This window comes from Pygocentrus nattereri, chromosome 13 (genome assembly GCF_015220715.1).
Source record: "Pygocentrus nattereri isolate fPygNat1 chromosome 13, fPygNat1.pri, whole genome shotgun sequence".
NCBI classification, from domain to species: domain Eukaryota; kingdom Metazoa; phylum Chordata; class Actinopteri; order Characiformes; family Serrasalmidae; genus Pygocentrus; species Pygocentrus nattereri.
Window position 1 is genome coordinate 34,504,084 of NC_051223.1, and position 20,397 is coordinate 34,524,480.

The 20,397-nt window shown below is 41.8% G+C and overlaps 1 protein-coding gene across 5 annotated transcripts in view; it reads right to left on the minus strand.

The window, feature by feature from the left end:
- Window positions 1–20,397, minus strand: part of LOC108439444 (PH and SEC7 domain-containing protein 1) — an 87,698-nt gene that overhangs the window by 26,947 nt on the left and 40,354 nt on the right. For 4 of the 5 annotated variants that reach the window (XM_037544099.1, XM_037544098.1, XM_037544097.1 and 1 more), the window contains one exon: window positions 18,125–18,214. In XM_037544099.1, coding sequence (XP_037399996.1) covers window positions 18,125–18,214 — 90 coding nt within the window. Of the gene's footprint in view, window positions 1–4,234; window positions 4,550–18,124; window positions 18,215–20,397 lie in introns of those variants that run through there. The other variant, XM_037544100.1, reaches the window with a different exon arrangement.

Consider the following 20,397-nt stretch of genomic DNA (forward strand, 5'->3'; position numbering starts at 1 on the left):
TACAACCTATTACTTATTGCATGCACTGACATATGTTGTGCTGACCATTTCTGCTCTTTGCAACTCAATAAAATGGACAGCATAGTGGCTCCATCACAGATTTCATTTCCTTTTCAGGCAGGAACTGTTGTACAAATTAAGAGTGCAGAACTCATAAGGCCAGTTTCCCAGACCCAGATCAAGCTTAAGCCTAAACTAAAAGGAAATTTCAATAGTGAATCACTACTGACACTTCAGTAGTGTAAGACAAGGCTTAATCTATTTCTGGAACATCAGTTATATTCACCTACTGTTTTGAATGACCATAGAGAACAATGACCACTAAATGATGTAAAATACTGATACAAAATAACATAAAAGCTTACAATAGGCTACTTATTTAGCTGCATCATGGCTATATGCAATTACTTAATAATATATGTATATGCTCAGGGCACTTTATATATAGATCAAAGCGATGGTTCCCAACCCTGGTCCACAAAGCCACCCTGCGTTGAAATGAGCATGTTAGATTATTTTTATGGGCCCAGAAATTCCACATCAGTGCATCCCTGTAAAAAATAGAGACAGGTGAAAACATAAGACAAGTAAAAAGGTGATGGAGGCCAACTTGTGAGCGATGTAATGAGATGTGACCAACGAATAGGTTATGAAGGTAAGGCAAAAAAAACAGGTAAGGTAAGGCAGAGAAGCCAGCGTACCCTCTTCCTCTTCCGGAACTGTGGGTGCTTCTGGCCATCCTGAGCCTTTCCCAGCAGGTCGGGGAACACCAAGGGTTTGAGGGAGCGTGAACGGGGCGTGCGGGGGTAACGGAACGGGTCCATCATACGAAAATCTCTCCCATAACGTACAGAACAGAGTGAGCGTGAGCGCAAGCGGCCCGCAGAGTGGAGACTGTTCACGCCAATCATGGTAACCGAAACAGGCTCGACAAGTCCTGAGGATTCGCTACACTGTCCAACAGGCTTTGGGTGTTTAGATCAAGTGGTGAGGCCAATGTTGCGGTCCGACTGGCCACGGAAATCTTCCAGCAGTGGTTGTTAAATGTAACAATCGCTTATTCAGAAAGATGTTCAGCTGATGAAAGTGTAGGAAATCAATAAATCTTTACTTCAAGCTGAAGCAGCGGGAGGAAGAAAATATGGACTGAATGGAGTGGGAAAAGAAAAGAAAAACTAAGAACCGGTTTATGGACAGAAGTAATGTCTTTACTAAAAAAAACAAAGAAATGTACTGAAAAAAGTCCAGTTTCTGTGCTTATTTCCCTTTTTATATATAATTGGTGTTAGGGGTTATATTCCACCTTCGAAACTTACAGTTCCATTACATGTGTGCTACCTTAACTGTCTGCCACCTGCTTTGAGATAAAATGAACTATCATCATGTTTGTCAACAGAGGACCAAAACTCCAGGGGAGCCATGGCTTGCAAATTCCCAAACTAAACATCCATGGTAACACAACCCATCTGCAATACATTCAAAAATAAAAATAGGGCTGAAAGATTAATCGTTTTTTTATATTGAAAGTACAATTTGAAAGTGGATTTTTATTTTTTAATCGCAAGAGCTGCAATTTTTTACGGTCTACATTACTAACACTGTCTCAAAACGATTTAAAGTGGGGAAATGTATCCTAATAACACAAAGCTTGTAAACTGCCTGTAGCTGGGCTTGATCAATGGAATGCAACCAAACATTCATGCGCTGTGTACATAACAAAACAACCACAACTAACTGGTAGTCGAACAGAGTGCATTCAGCATTGAAGCTTCAAGCCAGAAAGTAGATATGCTGGTTGTCATGGCCAAGATAACAGACCTGGACCTTAATTTATAGAAAATTATTGCAATCGAATTTGTGGCCAGAAAAAAATGCAATTAGAAAATTTCCTCAAATCGTTCAGCCCTAAATTAAAATGTTGCGCTCTATTTATACAGGCTTTAGAGCTGAAACCTGATGGAATACCTAAAGATCTCACCTGTAGCTTATACACCAAGACTCTAGACCAGTGATTGACCAACAAGCCACAAAACAGGTGACTATGATACAACAGGAGGCAGCAGGCTCACGCACACACACTCGCAGATGGCAAGGGATGCTTGCAGAAGTGTGAAAGGACAGCCAGGATCCAACAGATGGATGAAACGGGCGGAAACAGAGATGACAGAACAGAAGTGAGCACACACCCACACACACACACATGCAAACACATACACGCTGAACAGAGCTGTGAGGTCTTCCTTTCAACATAGAGGGTTTCCAAATCACCCCAAGACTGAATAACCCCAAAACAAAAAGTACATATAAAACCCCCCAAAATCTTAAAGAAGAAAAGGAACCAAATTCAAGTGCAAATTCACACTGCAATATCGTAGATCTCTCCTGTTGCTCCCCGCTTCCTCTCTCCCTCGTTCCTCTCCTCCTCTTCCCCCCTCCTGGAAAGAAGAACTGAGCAGGACTCCAGCTTCACAAGACATGCGTCATTCTTCTCTTAATCCAACCTTCACTGCTTTTAAAGCCTCCTCTCCTTCTTTTCTTTTCGGAACATCAGAAGACTCCAGCATCAGAACAAAGCTTCTTCATAATCCAGTGCCATTTTCGGTCTGAAATGTGGAAAAGTGTCCGGAGCGAAGCAGCATTTATTTTTATTTTTTTATTGGCCTCAGCTCTACTGTTCCTTCCCTATTCCTTTCCCTTCGCTGTAGCTGATGGAAAGTGGTGGAGTCTCAGAGAGACCTGAGAAAGATTGAGGCTGTGAGCTTCTCTCCTCCCTCCCTTTACCTCCCTCTCTCTCTCCCTCACTCTGAATGCATATCTCCCTCCCTCTGCGCTCAGCCACTGAACAGCCAATCGTAGCCGTCCAACTCGTCCACACACACACTCATGCACAGCGTTACACTCTGAAAGCTGATTAACATTCTGCACTTGTCCTTTCTCTGAGGTGAGAGAGAAAGAGAGAGCTAGAGAGCGTGCGAGAGAGAGAGAGAGAGAGAGAGAGAGAGAGAGAGAGAGAGAGAGAGAGAGAGAGAGAGAGAGGGGAGAGAGAGAGTGAGAGTGTGAGAGAGAGCGAGCGAGAGAGAGAGCGCGAGAGAGAGAGAGCGATGAACACACAGAGAACAATCAGCACATGTGGGAATGTGTGAAAGGCAGGGCACATTTTACAGTAGGAAATGCCGCATGTTTTCAATTAAAATGCAGAAAGAATACAGTTCAACTCCATTGTGTGCTGCTGTTATTATATAATTACCATTTATAATGTACCATTTCACAATCTGAAGTCATGGCTTTATTAACGCTGCTTGTTTGATCCACTAATATTTTGCTCGTTGGAGCGCACCGATTATCTGCAGTGACAAAATCAAGACATGAATTTTTCACAAGACATGGCTGATATGGCAAAAAAGTAACTACAGAGAGGCAGATGCAGAGACAGTGATGCAGGCACCAAATAAATGAGCGCAGGACAACAGCTCAAGGATTTATGCAGAAACACAAGCCAAGCTATGAAGCTAATCGCCTAAAAAATGGGTCAAGACATATCTGACAATCTTTTACACTGATGCATTTTTCTAGTATGCCAAAACGAGCATTTTGTCCATGTTGATGACTACAGAGGAGGCCTCCTTCATACAGACCAAATAAGAATGTACCTATAAATAGTTTTCCAGCTTTCAAAGGCATATCGAGCTGCTAGAAGTAGTTTTAAGCCCTGTAAAGGATCTTTTGTCTTCGACAACAGTTGCAGCTGAGGAACAACAGTTGTATTCATCCAGGTGAAGACAAAGCCACCATGCATGACCAATAAGAACACCAGAATGTAACGTCTGTTAACCTGTTGTTTGTAGAAAGTTTGCAATATGGTCATATAAGCTAATTAAGAAGCCAATGCATTTAAGCTAGCCTTAGGCCAGGCTCCAGTGTTTTAGCACACACTAAACAGAGAAAAATATCTGCTTTGTTTAATTCTACATATGATTTTGCGCAAATGTAGAAAAATGACAAGATAATAAATTATTGGTCGTGGTTATTATAACGCTACGTCTTGAGCAGGGGGGGAAATAAACTAGACCTGTACGTTTTGGTAGCCCACATTTGGGTCAATTCTCTCTTTTTATTTAATGTGACCTGTAAAACCTTATATAGCGCTTTATCAAGGACCCAAAGATGCTTACAATTCAAAGTACATAGATAACACACTAACACAGACAACAAGAGCACAATACTACAAACAAAAAGACAAGGCAGTATATGGGAGGTCATATGAAAGAGCATAACAGATTGAGGGCAGGTTATGAGTGTCGTGAGGCAGACCAGTTATATAAGAAATGCTGGATAATGACAGGGTCAGACATTGAAGGCATGAGGGAGGTTATAAGCAAGTGTGAAAAGATAGGATTTCAGGTTAGACTTGAATATGGAGAGTGAATTGGATTGTCTGACCAGTAGTGGAAGAGAGTTCCAGAGTCGAGGGGCAGATCTGGAGAAGGCTCGGTCACCAAAGCCTTGGAGGTTAGATGGAGGGACGGTAAGTAGTCCAGCTGAAGATGACCTGAGAGAGCGGGGGGGTTTATAGGGAAGAAGAAGATCAGACAAGTAAGAAGGGGTAAGACCGTTAAGAGCTTTATAGGTGAGGAGAAGAATTTTGAACTGTATGTGATATTTCACAGGAGGCCAATGGAGACGTTGGAGAACAGGGATAATGTGATGATGTGCGCGAGTGTGGGTGAGGAGACGGGCGGCAGAGTTCTGAACCATTTGAAGTTTGTGAGTGGAGGAAGAGCTGATTCCCGCTAGAAGAGAGTTACAATAGTCGAGACGGCTGGAAACGAAAGCATGGATAAGGATTTCTGCAGCTGACAGAGAGGGATGATCTGATTTTGGCAATATTGCGCAGATGGAAAAATGAAATTTTGACAATGGAGTTAATATGAGTAGTGAACGAAAGAGCTGAATCAAGGATGACACCCAGGTTTCAGATCAGTGGGGAAGGAGAGATAACTACATCATCGATGCAAAGTGTGAGAGGAGGAGTCTTCGTGAGGCTGGATTTGGATCCAATGAGAATGAGTTCTGTTTTGCTACTATTTAACATAAAGTTATGTTTCATCCAACTCTTCATTTCAGATAAGCAGGTGAGAGAAGGGTGGATTATGAAATGATTTGGTGTTGAGGTAAATCTCTGTGTCGTCTGCATAACAGTGAAAATCAAGATTGTATCGACGTAGTATGTGACCAAGGGGAAGGATATATACAATGAAAAGGAGAGGTCCAAGGACGGATCCTTGTGGGACCCCTTGCGAGACAGCAGAGGTAGAGGAAGTATGACCGGAGAGGGTGATAAACTGCTGCCTATTGGTCAGGTAGGATGTAAACCAGTCCAGGGCGGTACCGTCAATGCCCAGTTCATGCAGCCTTGACAGGAGAATGGAATGACTCACTGTGTCAAAGGCTGCACTTAAGTCAAGCAGTAACAAGATGTTTAAAGCACCAGCATCTGCAGACATAAGGAGATCATTAGTGACCTTAATTAGAGCTGTTTCAGTACTGTGGAATGGATGGAAACCAGACTGGAAAGGTTCAAATAGATTATTAGATATTAGGTGTTCTTGCAGCTGACTGGCAACAGTTCGTTCAAGAACTTTGGACAGAAAGGGAAGGTTGGAGATAGGACGGTAATTATTTAGGTCAGACGGGTCAAAGCCTGGTTTTTTAAGGATGGGTGTTATTGCGGCAATCCTATAGATTGAAGGAACCTGGCCTAGGAGCAATGATTGATTAATAATGATGGTAAGGTGAGGGACCAGGATAGGTAGACTGGCTTTAGTTAAGGTTGTAGGAAGTGGATCAAGAGAGCAGGTTGTGTTCTTGGAAGTAGTTATGATGTGAGCAATGAAGGAAGAGTCGACAATGTTAAAGGCAGAAAGAGAGGAAGAGAATGGTTTATAGCCAGGAGGAAGAGTAGAAGGAGAAGATCGAAAAGGGATATCAGCAGTAGCGATTGCCAGGGAGCTATTAATGTTTGCAATTTTAGATTCAAAGAAATGTAAGAATGTGTTGCAAAGTTCAGAAGAAGCAGCTACAATGCCATCAGGGGGTTTAATAAGCTTGGTGACTGTAGAGACGAGATGACGGGAGTTTGTGCTATGTTGATTGTTAATGAGGCTTGAAAGATAAGTTGACTTAATAGTACGTAAGGCATCTCTGTAAGTAGATATGTGTTGTTTATAAGCCTCACCATGAACAGTGAGCTAAAGTCGTTCCAGATGGCGACCAACCTGCTTCATAGTACAGAGCTCACCAGTATACCAAGGAGCAGGAGTGGAAAAAGAGTTTTGGTCTTCAGAGGAGCTAGTGCATTTAGAGACTCAGAGAGAGCCTCATTTAACAACATAGCATGAGCTTCAGGAGAAGAAGGAGCAGAGTCAGCAGGAAAGGCAGAAGAAATGGACTGGATAAGACGGAGAGGATCGACAGACTGAGTTTTATGGAAGGAAATACTCTTTTGAGTGGATTGACGGGGAACAGCCAGAGGAGCAGTAAACAGAATCAGCTTGTGATCAGAGAGCGGGAACAGCAGAGGATGTGGATTAATAACAGACAAGGAGGAAGAACAGACTAAGTTGAGGGTGTGACCTTTGTCATGGGTGGGAAAATCTACATGCTGTGCAACATGGTCAAGAATTGCAGTAAATTATTACCATTACCACCTGCTCACTTCTACAACCATCCAGGATGAACTTGTAAAATTAATGCAATGGTTAAAATAAAAACAAATTGCATTCAAATCTAACAATTACAAGTAGGTTAACATCATACTAAAAAAATGTTTACATAAAACTGATAAAAAAAAAAAAAAAAATTAAACCAATTAACAAAAACCGACAAAACAGCTACTAATTCTGGAAGACTTCACCACCAGCACTGTGGGTTTCTAGTTTCAGACCATGAATTGGGAACTGTGAACTGACAAATATGACCATAAGTGTTGTTTAACACTTTTTACCATATTAACCCATATATTATGAGTTACTGGAATTAACAGGCCCCTTATATTGGTCACCAGTCAGGGCCCCATCACTTGATCCCTGATACAGACAGAGATAAATGGCAGTTTAAAGAGACCGAACATTTCAGCCGGTATTAATGAACAGCAGACACAGTCACACAGTGGTGACTGATGTGGACCGATGCATGTCCGCTGTGGTCAGCATGCGTGCTTCCCAACATGACCACGTCCTTCAGGATGTAATTACCATTTACACAATTGCTGCTGTCGTGGCAACAGCACCCACTCTCTGAGACGGACTGAACATTTTCAGCGCAGCATCCATTCTTACATCATTCATGCAAAGAGGGTTTTATATGCGGTGATGCTCTGGTTTTCTGAGTTCATTTTCCGAGAGCTGACTTGTTTCAGCAACAAAAACACTGCTGTGTGTGTGAGAGATAGGAGGAGTAGGAGGGAAGAAAGCAAGAACTGTTGTTGTGAGGCAGAGAGTGATGGCTAGAGGGAGAAGAGAGAGAGAGAGAGAGAGAGAGAGAGAGAGAGAGAGAGAGAGAGAGAAAAGAGAGAGAGAGAGAGAGAGGGAGAAGAGAGAGAGAGAGAGAGAGAGAGGGAGAAGAGAGAGAGGGAGGGAGAAGAGAGAGAGAGAGGGAGAAGAGAGAGAGAGAGAGAGAGAGAGAGAGAGAGAGAGAGAGAGAGAGAGAGAGAGAGAGAGAGAGGGAGAAGAGAGAGAGAGAGAGAGAGAAGAGAGAGAGAGAGAGAGAGAGAGAGAGAGAGGGAGAAGAGAGAGAGAGAGAGGGGGAGAAGAGAGAGAGAGAGAGAGAGAGAGAGAGAGAGAGAGAGAGAGAGAGAGAGAGAGAGAGAGAGAGAGGGAGAAGAGAGAGAGAGAGAGAGAGAGAGAGAGAAGAGAGAGAGAGAGAGAGAGAGAGAGAGAGAGAAGAGAGAGAGAGAGAGAGAGAGAGAGAGAGAGAGAGAGAGAGAGAGAGAGAGAGAGAGAGAGAGAGAGAGAGAGAGAGAGAGAGAGAGAGAGAGAGAGAGAGAGAGAGAGAGAGAGAGAGAGAAACAAATGGTGAAAGCTTTATATAAAAACTCCTGCTTTATACATCCTACAGCAATAGAGGACAAACTCTCTTCTTGACTGTCATCTGTCTCTGTTATTCCAACCCTTTCTGATCCAAAATAAACTGTCTTTAGTATTCATCTTTTGCTGAGGTGCCCAACCGGACCAAATTTTCCACCCACTGCTCCACCCACTGGTCCATCAGCATCAGTGCAGTGATGACTTCAGCAACATGAAGAGCACCACAGTACAGCGATCTAATGAAGCAACAGGTAAAACGTCTGCAGCAGGGAGCATGTGCTGAGGTAAGAAGATAAAATTACAACAACGATTATAATCTTTTATAATAGTTTAAGAAATTATCACCATATTGTATTAAGAAGTAAAAAAAATAAATAAATAAACATACATTTGTGTAATTGTTAGTGAAGGGCAGCATAAACCCATGTGAACTTTCATAAAGGCTTATTTGGTGCCAGTTGTCATAAAGTCTCCTTTTGAGGTAATTTCACCTCAGCAGGTATTACAACTGGCGCTTGTTAGAATAGGTGTTTTATAAAAGTTAACGTAAGTTTATGTCAGTTTTCTTGAAAGGCTTATTAAGATGTCTTGTAGCCTTATGAATGCTGCCCTTCAGTAAATGTTACAGATAATACATGTACATACCAGTAATGTTTTCAATGTCATTTTTGATAGTAATAATGTGTTGGTAGTTACACATTTTAGGGACATCTAAATGCAATAATATATTGTAAGGTATACACAATAAAACTGCATGCGCTGAATATCACAACATACACTATATTGCCAAAAGTTTTCACTCATCCATCCAAATCATTGAATTCAGGTGTTCCAATCACTTCCATGACCACATAGCATAGACAGCATAGAGAGCTTCATGGAATGGTTTACCATGGCCAAGCAGCTGCATCCAAGCCTTACATCACCAAGCTCAATGCAAAGCATTAAATGCAATGGTGTAAAGCGCTGCCGCTGAACTCTAGAGCAGTGGAGACGAGTTCTCTGGAGTGACTAATCACAATTCTCTGTTTGGCAAGCTGATGAACAAGTCTGGGTTTGGCGGTTGCCAGGAGAACGGTACTTGTCTGACTGCATTGTGCCAAGTGTAAAGTTTGGTGGAGGGGGGATTATGCTGTGGGGTTGTTTTTCAGCAGTTGTGCTCGGCCCCTTAGTTCCAGGAATATTGGAACTCTTAATGCTTCAGCAGACCAAGATATTTTGGACAATTTCATGCTCCCAACTTTGTGGGAACAGTTTGGGGACGGCCCCTTCCTGTTTCAACATGACTGCGCATCAGTGCACAAAGCAAGGTCCATAAAGATGTGGATGACTGGGTTTGGTGTGGAAGAACTTGACTGGCCTGCATAGAGTCCTGACCTCAACCCCATAGAACACCTTTGGGATGAATCAGAGCGGAGACTGTGAGCCAGGCCTTCTCGTCCAACATCAGTGTCTGACCTCATAAATGTGCTTCTGGAAGAATGGTCAGAAATTCCCATTAACACACTCCTAACCCTTCTGGAAAATCTTCCCAGAAGAGTTGAAGCTATTATAGCCTCAAAGGGTGGGCTTACATCAAATTATACCCTATGGATTAAGAATGGGATATCACTCAAATTCATATGCGTGTGAAGGTAGACGAGTGAATGCTTTTGGAAATACAGTGTACCTTTTACTGAATACTGGCACATATCCACTCAGCAGAAATGTGAAAATTGGTCCTTTATCCAAAGAACAACAACAAAACGTCAGTTTTTCTGTCTCTGATAATCCAATTGAAAGCACACTCATATTGACAACACTGTACAGTAGATAAGCCTTAAATCATAAGGTACGGCTACTTTCTCAACTGGTCCCTCACTGTTACTGTCCACAGACACAAGAGCTCTGCATGGGTAGCAGTATACTCAACCATTCCAAATATTACAAAAACACTATTTGGATATTTGTCACACTGCCTGATGAAGGAGAAAAATGTGGTATGTATGGAAAAATAGAAGTTTTTGTTGTACTTATTACAAGTCATTATTTCACCACATTACTTTTATCACCAACTTAAGGGCAGTTTAATTGCCATAGATTTTTTTTTTCCATATGTTGTAGATGATACATGAGGTAGACATTATGCAAAAGAAAGAATTTTGATCTTGGCACTTTTGCTACAATAAACATTATTTATACACTCACCAGCCACTTTATTAGGTACACCATGCTCTTGCTGTAGCCCATCTTCTTCAAGGTTTGACGTGTTGTGCATTCAGGGACAGTATTCTGCATTCCTTGGTTGTACCAAGTGGTTATTTGGGTTACTGTTGCCTTTCTATCATCTCAAACCAGTCTGCCCATTCTCCTCTGACCTCTCACATCAACAAGGCATTTTCGTCCACACAACTGACCGCTCACTGGATATTTCCTCTTTTTCGTGCCATTCTCTGTAAACCCTAGAGATGGTTGTGTGTGAAAATCCCAGTAGATCAGCAGTTTCTGAAATACTCAGACCAGCCCGTCTGGCACCAACAACCACACCAAGTCCCTTAAATCCCCTTTCTCCCCCTGTTCTGATGCTCGGTCTGCACTTCAGCAAGTTGTCTTGACCACCTCTGCATCCTAAATGCATTGAGTTGCGGCCGTGTGATTGGCTGATTAGCTATTTGTGTTAACAAGCAATTGAACTAGTGTACCTAATAAAGTGGCTGATGAGTGTACGTCTTCCCTATATGCCCCAAAAGCAGTAATGGGTGGTATACTGGTTACAATTCTTCCTTGGGTATTAGTTTTCTCATAACCTCTACACTGACATGCTACAAACAGACAAGCAGAAAATAAGAGAAATTCAGACATTAAATAAGAATTACCACCACTTTTGCAGAGCATGTGTCTTTTTTCTATTACAAACCTAATTCCAAAAATGTTGGGACAGTAGACATAATGCAAATAAAAACAGAAAGCAAGTGATTTAAGCTGTGATATATAGATTTAAATGTGTATTAAATAAATCAGTGCAAAGATATTTAATATTTTACTGCATTCATTATTTTTGTAAATATTTACTCATTCTAAAATTGATGCCCGCTACGTGATCCAAAAAAAGTTGGGGTTTTTTTGGAATATGTGGCAGGCATCAATTTCAGACAGGAATGTTGTAAAATGTCATTAAAAAAAACAAAAAACCAAAAAAAAAAAAAAAAACAAACCATACTGAACAGGTCATGTTATTATGCCATGGTATAAAAAGGAGCATCCAGGAAAGGCCTGGTCCTTATAAAAGATGGACTCCTCACTTTGCCAAAAATGTCATTAGGAGAAAATGCAACAGATTAAAAATAATGTTCTTCAGCCAGAGATTGTTAGGATTTTAGGTATTTCACCCTAATGATTTCACCCATAATCACATCAAAACATTAAAAACCAAAATGCTTCTGTAATGGAACACATCAACACATGGGCCCCGAAATCCTTTGACACACCGTTGATCAATAAACACTATTTTCCACTGACTAGAGCTGGGCGATATGGCCAAAAATGTTACCACGATAGAAAATGTAATATCATTCGATATCGTTACATATACAGTTTGAAGGCTGATTTTTGCTTTTGTTTGTTTGTTTTAAACCACCCTTTATGGTCTGACATGACAAACACTCGCCAAACCGTGGAACAGTTCACAAATCTGTCATGGGATCAGGGAAAATGTCTGGTCAGCTGTGTTTACCTGCTTGAAAAGCACAGCCACAAGCTTTGTAATATTCATAATTTAAGAAAGAAAACAGATTATTTTAGCCGTCTGATGACGAGTGCTAAGCTGTTTAGCTTCTCAACAGTGTCAGCTTACTATGACCAGCAAACCTTAGCTGGCTCGGTACGTCAGTGATGGATCGCGCTGCCTTACTGCCATCACTCCTACCACATCCATGTCAGAGCATATGACCGTATTCAAACATCAGCTAGCAGATGTCTGGGTTTCGCTATTCTATTGTAGTAGTTTGAGGGATATCTGACGCTCGCCGTGTAAAGAGCAAGTCCCTTTTTTAGGTAGGTTTAAAGTAAAACTGGTGTTTTTTTGTCTTTTTTTTTTATCTACAGTAACGTTAATTCGCTATGCTGTGCGACAGAGAGACAGAGCGCTGCTTCAAGTTAGCCAGCTGCTAAAAACAGCTAGTCTGGCTAGAAGCTAGCATTCTCCCACTCTCCCATTTCACACATACAGCACCTTCAGTTTACTTTCGTTTAAATCAGTGCAGTGCTCCTTCACTTTGGTTGCTTGGGAATGCACTAATACTAAAATATGACTAAGCGCTGTAACACAGCGGTGTTTTGTTTGAAGCAGATGTAATTTAATGCTGCTAAAGCTTATTAGGATGCTAGGAAAAAGGTGAGCTCCATCTAGAACAGTACAGTTACGCCACTGATCTAGTCACTCAAAGGAGAATAGCTCGCTGATCGCTCCATTCAAACAGGCAATATATAACTCCATGTTTCAGACATGGCAAAAGTACATTTGTTGACTCTTTTCACTCCTTGACCCCTCCTTGAAGTGCGCCCTCTCTTGGTGACAGTAGTGTCATTTTTCTTGCAGTAGAAAATACCACCCGGGCTGATGCTAGAGTGTGGAAGTGTAAGAGTGCTCCATTATATTGAACATTTCTTATATTTCTATTGAAGAAAGTTATATTGCGATAATTGTCATTATCGTTTTATCGCCCAGCCCTAGTCAAGACTACACTATGCACAACCAAAGTCATATTCTAACAGCATCCAGAAACACTGCTGATTTCTCTGGGCTCGAGCTCATCTGAAATGGACTGATGTACAGTGGAAATGTGCACTGTGGCCTGACGAGTCAAACTTTCAGATGTTTATGGACATAACAGACGTTTTCTTCTCCGTGCCATACAAGTAAAGGACCATCCAAATTGTTATGAGCATAAAGTTCAAAAGCCAGGGTCTGTCATGGTATGGGGGCTATTTGTGGGTTACCTGTACACCTACAAAAGCACCATTAATGCTGAAAATTAAATATACATTTTGTAGCAACATATGCTGCCTTCTAGACGGCTTCTTTTTCAGGGATGTTTATGCTTATTTCAACATGGCAACACCATGCCACATTCTGTGTGTTACAACAGTACATCTGCACAGTCTGAGACTGCTGGTGCTAGATTCTCCTGCTTGCAGTCCGGAGCGGTCTCCCCTTGAAAATATGTTGAGCATTAGCTCACAATACACCAACAACAGCCCTGTCCGATTGCTTAAGACAAATTAAGAACCGATGTATAGAAAAAGGTTCCCACCATAGAACTTAAAATACTGTGTTTAAATAATGTTTTTATTTTAATGCAAGTTGGGCCATGTGCATCCCCCCGGCTCCAAAGATGGCTGCGAGAGTCGGCAGGAAGACAGAACCGAAACCCTGAGCGCAGACGACAGCTTGCAAAGACAGTGAAGGGGAACGATGATGACCACAAGGGCTTGTTGGATGGTGCCGGAGTCCTGAGCCCAGTCTCCTGGTCACTGCCTCTGGTCCTGCAATGATGGCACTTTACTACGCTTTACGTTCAATCCCAACGGGCGAGCTGTGGAGAGGGGGGTGGTGACAGGGAAGCGGAGCAACGAGCCCTCTTTCCCTCTTGGTTCAGGTGCTTGCATTATCTTAATGAGAGCTAGCTGACCCTGGTTAGGCTTTGGCAATGTGTGTACATTTAAAAAGAGCAGAGAGGGAACAGAGAGGGAAGAGAGGGATGAGCAGCAGCATAAAGGACTTGTGAGCTGAGAGCTTGCACCTGAGAAAAAGAGACTGAAAAGCATGGAGAGGTGGTCAGTTATGATTTAATTGTTTGTGTTTTGTGAGCAAAATAAAGTTTAAATGCTTGCACAGGCTGTGCTACATAGGTCAAACAGAATTCGCTTATCACTGCTTTCTGTTTTTATTAGCATTTCATATACTGCACCAATGTTTTTGGAATTGGATTCATGAGATGCCCTCAGTATAATCAGTTACTATGGCATTGACCTGGCAGTCAATAAACAAACAACCAGCACAACCGATGTGTTTCTTCTTGTATATTCTTCATTTATATAGGTATTGTGTGAGGCCATGGAATGATTTCCCATTATTTGCCATTAATAAACAAACAAAATGAGCTTTTAAAACAGCATCAGTCAAAAAGACCCTCATTAAGGTGTACACATTAATGGTTGTTGGACCCAGTGACCACATCCTCTTTACTGGAAAGAGAAACCCAGCCATCAGTAGCCTTAACGAACCAAACCTCATTAACATTCATTAGCATAAGGCCAGAGACTACGCTGATTGATTTTAGAATGTGCCTGTGGGCCTAATGAAAGGAACCAAAATATGCCTGGCTTCCTATCTCTGACACAAAGACAATAATCTAATAATGAAATCTAATCAAAAACAGCCTAATGGGAAAACAATTCCCATAGGTAAAACCCCACTGCTCCTAGAACATAGAAAACAGCAGCACAAATTACAACAGACAATTGACCCATGAAAGCACACACACATAATAACCATTCATTCATGCACACCACACAACATACCAGTTCTGCAAAGCTGTCTGGGTAAATTTAAGCAGCATGCTTAACTGCTTGAGTTTTATCACATCTGAAGCCTATGCCTACCAAACACTGGACAGTGATTTCCAGCTACGCTTAATGTCTCTGGCCACCACTCAGCATCCACAAACAGGCCACAAACAGCCACTGTAGGAGATATGTGGTTCAAAAATCACAGAAAAAAGGAGGTCGATTTAAAGCTGCAGTATGTAAGATTTGGGGACTTTGAGACCTCTCTGGTAGAAATGTGTAACTGCCTTCAACATGTGGAAGAATATTTTGTAATGTCAGCTGTACTTCAGACCCCTTCCCCAAGTGGATGAATCTGATGATCGCTGAAGGAGAATTTAAAGAGAGCAGTGAAAACTTGTTGAAGGTTGCGTCTTCTGAAGATGTAAGTGAATGATCTACTACTGTGATCTTATCTTCATCAGTGAATGTATGTATGTATGTGTGTATATATATATACATACATACATACACACACACATACATACACACACACACACACACACACACACACACACACACACACACACACACACACACAGGGAACGGGCGGGCCAGTCCATAGCTTCAATGCTTTCATCTTGCAGGAACTGCTGACACACTCCAGCAACATGAGCTCTAGCATTGTCCTGCATTAGGAGGAACCCAGGGCCAACCACACCAGCATATGGTCTCACAAGGGGTCTGAGGATCTCATCTCGGTACCTAATGGCAGTCAGGCTACCTCTGGTGAGCACATGGAGGGCTGTGCGGCCCTCCAAAGAAATGCCACCCCACACCAATACTGACCCACTGCCAAACCGGTCATGCTGAAGGATGTTGCAGGCAGCAGATCGCTCTCCACGGCGTCTCCAGACTCTGTCACATCTGTCACATGTGCTCAGTGTGAACCTGCTTTCATCTGTGAAGAGCACAGGGCGCCAGTGGCGAATTTGCTAATCTTGGTGTTCTGTGGCAAATGCCAAGCGTTCTGCACGGTGTTGGGCTGTGAGCACAACCCCCATCTGTGGACGTCAGGCCCTCATACCATCCTCATGGAGTCGGTTTCTAACCGTTTGTGCAGACAAATGCACATTTGTGACCTGCTGGAGGTCATTTTGCAGGGCTCTGGCAGTGCTCCTCCTGTTCCGCCTTGCACAAACGTGGAGGTAGCGGTCCTGCTGCTGGGTTGTTGCCCTCCTACGGCCTCCTCCACATCTCCTGGTAGCGCCTCTGGGCACTATGCTGACAGACACAGCAAACCTTCTTGCCACAGCTCACATTGATGTGCCATCCTGGATGAGCTGCACTACCTGAGCCACTTGTGTGGGTTGTAGAGTCTGTCTCATTCAAAAGTGACCAAAACATCAGCCAGAAAGCAGAAAGGTACTGAGAAGTGGTCTGAGGTCCCCACCTGCAGAACCACTCCTTTATTGAGTGTCTTGCTAATTGCCTATAATTTCCACCTGTTGTCTTTTCCATTTGCACAACAGCTGTGAAATTGATTGTCAATCAGTGTTGCTTCCTTAGCGCACAGTTTGATTTACTTGGAGTTATATTGTGTTGTTTAAGTGTTCCCTTTATTTTTTTTTTCAGATCTAAACACTGAGCAGGATCTTTTGGAGCCTGTGTCTCACCATAATATGTAAAAACAGCAGTGAAGTCCAACCCTACACCTGACTTTTAAATTATTATTTCAAGTTTTACAGGGTGATTCGCAGGAGTGCACCATATGAATTTACCCAATAAATAAATATATAAATGAAACACACTATATTGCCAGAAGTATTCAGTCACCCATCCACCCATCCACATCATTGAATTCAGGTGTTCCAATCACTTCCATGGCCACAGGTGTATAAAACCAAGCACCTAGGCATTCAGACTGCTTCTACAGACATTAGTGAAAGAATGGGTCGCTCTCAGGAGCTCAGTGAATTCCAGCGTGGTACCGTGATCGGACGCCACCTCTGTCGTGAAATTTCCTCACTGCTAAATATTCCACAGTCAACTGTCAGTGGGATTATAACAAAGTGGAAGTGATTGGGAACGACAGCAACTCAGCCAAGAAGTGGTAGGCCACTTGAAATGACAGAGCTGAGTCAGCAGATGCTGAGGGGCATAGTGCGCAGAGGTCGCCAACTTTCTGTAGAGTCATTTGCTACAGACTTCCAAACTTCATGTGGCCTTCAGATTAGCTCAAGAACAGTGTAGAGAGCTTCATGGAATGGGTTTCCATGGCCGAGCAGCTGTACCCAAGCTTTACATCACCAAGCGCAATGCAAAGTGTGGAATGCAGTGGTGTGAATCACACTTCTTCGTCTGGCAACCTGATGGTCAAGTCTGGGTTTGGCGGTTACCAGGAGAACAGTACTTGTCTTCAGCAGACCAAGAGGTTTTGGACAATTTCATGCTCCCAACTTTGTGGGAACAGTTTGGGGATGGCCCTTCCTGTTCCAACATGACTGCGCATCAGTGCACAAAGGTCCATAAAGACATGGATGAGCGAGTTTGGTGTAGAAGAACTTGACTGGCTTGCGCAGAATCCTCACCTCAACCCGATAGAGCCCCTTCGGGATGAATTAGAGTGGAGATTGCGAGCCAGCCCTTCTCGTCCATCATCAGTGTCTGACCTCACAAATGCGCTACTGGAAGAATGGTCAAAAATTCCCATAAACACTCCTAACCCTTGTGGAAGCCTTCCCTGAAGAGTTGAAGCTGTTAGAGCTGCAAAGGGTGGGCCAAGGTTATATTAAACCCTATGGATTAAGAATGGGATGTCACTCAAGTTCATATTTGTGTGAAAGCAAACGACTAAATACTTTTGGAAATATAGTGTGCATCCTATTTTGACATGTTTCTTTTATCTCCTGATAAAATCACACCATTAAAATCTTTTAGAAATGTTCAAAAGAAAATTAGTGCTACGTTACGATTAATACCACCTTTATTAAATAAGTAAAAAAGTGTTTTCCCTTATACGTCATCTGTTATTATAAAACCTCTTCATAGAAATCAATATACAGCATTTTGGAATGAAACTCTTCAAATGCTGATTGTCTGTTACCTCAGATATCCTTTTAGTTCAAAACCAGATACCAAGTGTGATAAATTCATCATATTATAAAGGGTTAATTCAATGGCTGTTTAGATGTGGAGTGAGGAGTTAAATGAGCTATATTTTACACTACGTGCTGCATGGAGCAGGCTTTCTGGTCTAGTGTGTGGTAGCCTTTAGACAGCCGCAGTTATCTTTTTGTGATTCCTTCATTGGTTCAGACAGCTCATGGATTTTAAATATGACAAAGAATATGACAAATGCTGATGTGCTTATTAAAAATCAATGTACTATTTAAATTTTTATCTTTACATGGCTATGTGAACATTTCAAAATCACATTCAGTTCTGACTCATCAGGGGAGTGCAGTATTTATATATGTGTTTGAGCTCATGCCTTTGTGTCTCTAGTAATCTACCTTCAGGAGCTCCTTTGGGAAATCATGGCCACTGTTCAGTCCCTCCAGATTGCCAGTAAACTGAGTGCAGGACATCCGCTTTCCAACGTTCTGTCGACAGAAACCAGAGCCACGGACGCTGTTAGGAACACTAGGGGATGTGACAGTACGAACATTTCCTATTATAATTATCACTGACCAAAATGACCATGGGTTTCAGGTACTTTTGTGAGACTGTTCAAATATATTGAAAATGTACCACACTTAAAGGAACAGTTCAGTTAAAAAAAACAATCAAATGTACAGCTTTTCATGCAGATTTGTTGGTGTGGTTTTGTGACAGTAGAGAGACAGTAGAGACAGTATTCACTGCAGCTACTACAAACCACAAAAATGAACAAAGCTTCATCATGTAGTTGAACGTAGTTAAACACTGCATGCAGCCACTTTAGACAACATATATTGTGCCAAATTCTGACTCTCTTGCAGAATCTGACTCCCCTTTGCATGCACACACCACACAGGCATATGTGCACTACATAACATTCACGGTTTCTTTTTTCTTTTAGTATTTTTTCAAACATATAGCTTCAGTTGAAAATTCAAGATCAGCAGTTACTTATAAACAGAAAATATGACAACAATAGAAATTGCTAGAATAATCTGCAGAGGGGAGTCAGAGTAAGAATTCAGCACAACACCTGCAGCATTCAGCTACATAGTGAAGTTTTGCTTATTATTGTTCTGTAATAGTCTCAGTAAATAGACCATGCATGTTGTCTAATGTGGCTGGCTACAAAGTTTAGCTAAAAACTCACTTTTGTGCATTTTTTTAGTTCACAGCATCTCATACTGGGTCCTAAACCACACTGACAGGTCTGCACCCCCTTAATGAAGAGCTGGAGGCCGTTTTAGCAGATTTAGAGAAGTTTTGAGTTTGTATTTACAGGAAAGATTTGGGTGCCTATTGCCTTCTAGTGTTAGCCTTGTGTTAGCTCCAGTGTTAAAGAAGTAAAACCATACAGCACAGATCAAATACACCTGAAGAAAATGGAAAACTGCAAATTAGATATTTTGCCAAAACCTTCCTGTAAAAAAGTTCTTATTATAGTGGTAGGCAATCCTTTGAACACCCCAGTCCAATTCAACGTTTTGTTGATTTTCTAGGTGAAAATAAGTGAAAACATCCTCTAGAGGGAATAAAATATGACATTTTTTGCTCATTTCTGTGCACAATTTCTATTGTTTTTCCTGAGTTCAACTTACTGTGGGAAAAAAAATCTTAAAACTTAAAACCTCTGCAAATGCCATAGTTCATTAATTAATTAATTTCAATTTGCTAAAACCAAGCCATAAACAAAAAGCATGCAATAAAATGTGCAGAAGTGTTTTCTGTAACTTATTTTCACTAAGAAAAATCAACAAAATATACTTTGAACAGGGTGCCCCAACCTTCGCATGTGACTGGATATCAATACATTAACATGTACAGGTCCTTCTCAAAAAATTAGCATATTGTGATAAAGTTCATTATTTTCTGTAATGTACTGATAAACATTACACTTACATATATTTTAGATTCATTACACACAACTTCTTCAAGCCTTTTATTTTTTTTTAATATTGATGATTTTGGCAAAAAAGTAAAGAAAAAAACAAAAATCCCTATCTCAAAAAATTAGCATATTTCATCCGACCAATAAAAGAAAAGTGTTTTTAATACAGAAAAAGTCAACCTTCAAATAATTATGTTCAGTTATGCACTCAATACTTGGTCGGGAATCCTTTCGCAGAAATGACTGCTTCGATGCGACGTGGCATTGAGGCAATCAGCCTGTGGCACTGCTGAGGTGTTATGGAGGCCCAGGATGCTTTGATAGCGGCCTTAAGCTCATCCAGAGTGTTGGGTCTTGCGTCTCTCAACTTTCTCTTCACAATATCCCACAGATTCTCTATGGGGTTCAGGTCAGGAGAGTTGGCAGGCCAATTGAGCACAGTAATACCATGGTCAGTAAACCATTTCCCAGTGGTTTTGGCACTGTGAGCAGGTGCCAGGTCGTGCTGAAAAATGAAATCTTCATCTCCATAAAGCTTTTCAGCAGATGGAAGCATGAAGTGCTCCAAAATCTCCTGATAGCTAGCTGCATTGACCCTGCCCTTGATAAAACACAGTGGACCAACGCCAGCAGCTGACATGGCACCCCAGACCATCACTGACTGTGGGTACTTGACACTGGACTTCAGGCATTTTGGCATTTCCTTCTCCCCAGTCTTCCTCCAGACTCTGGCACCTT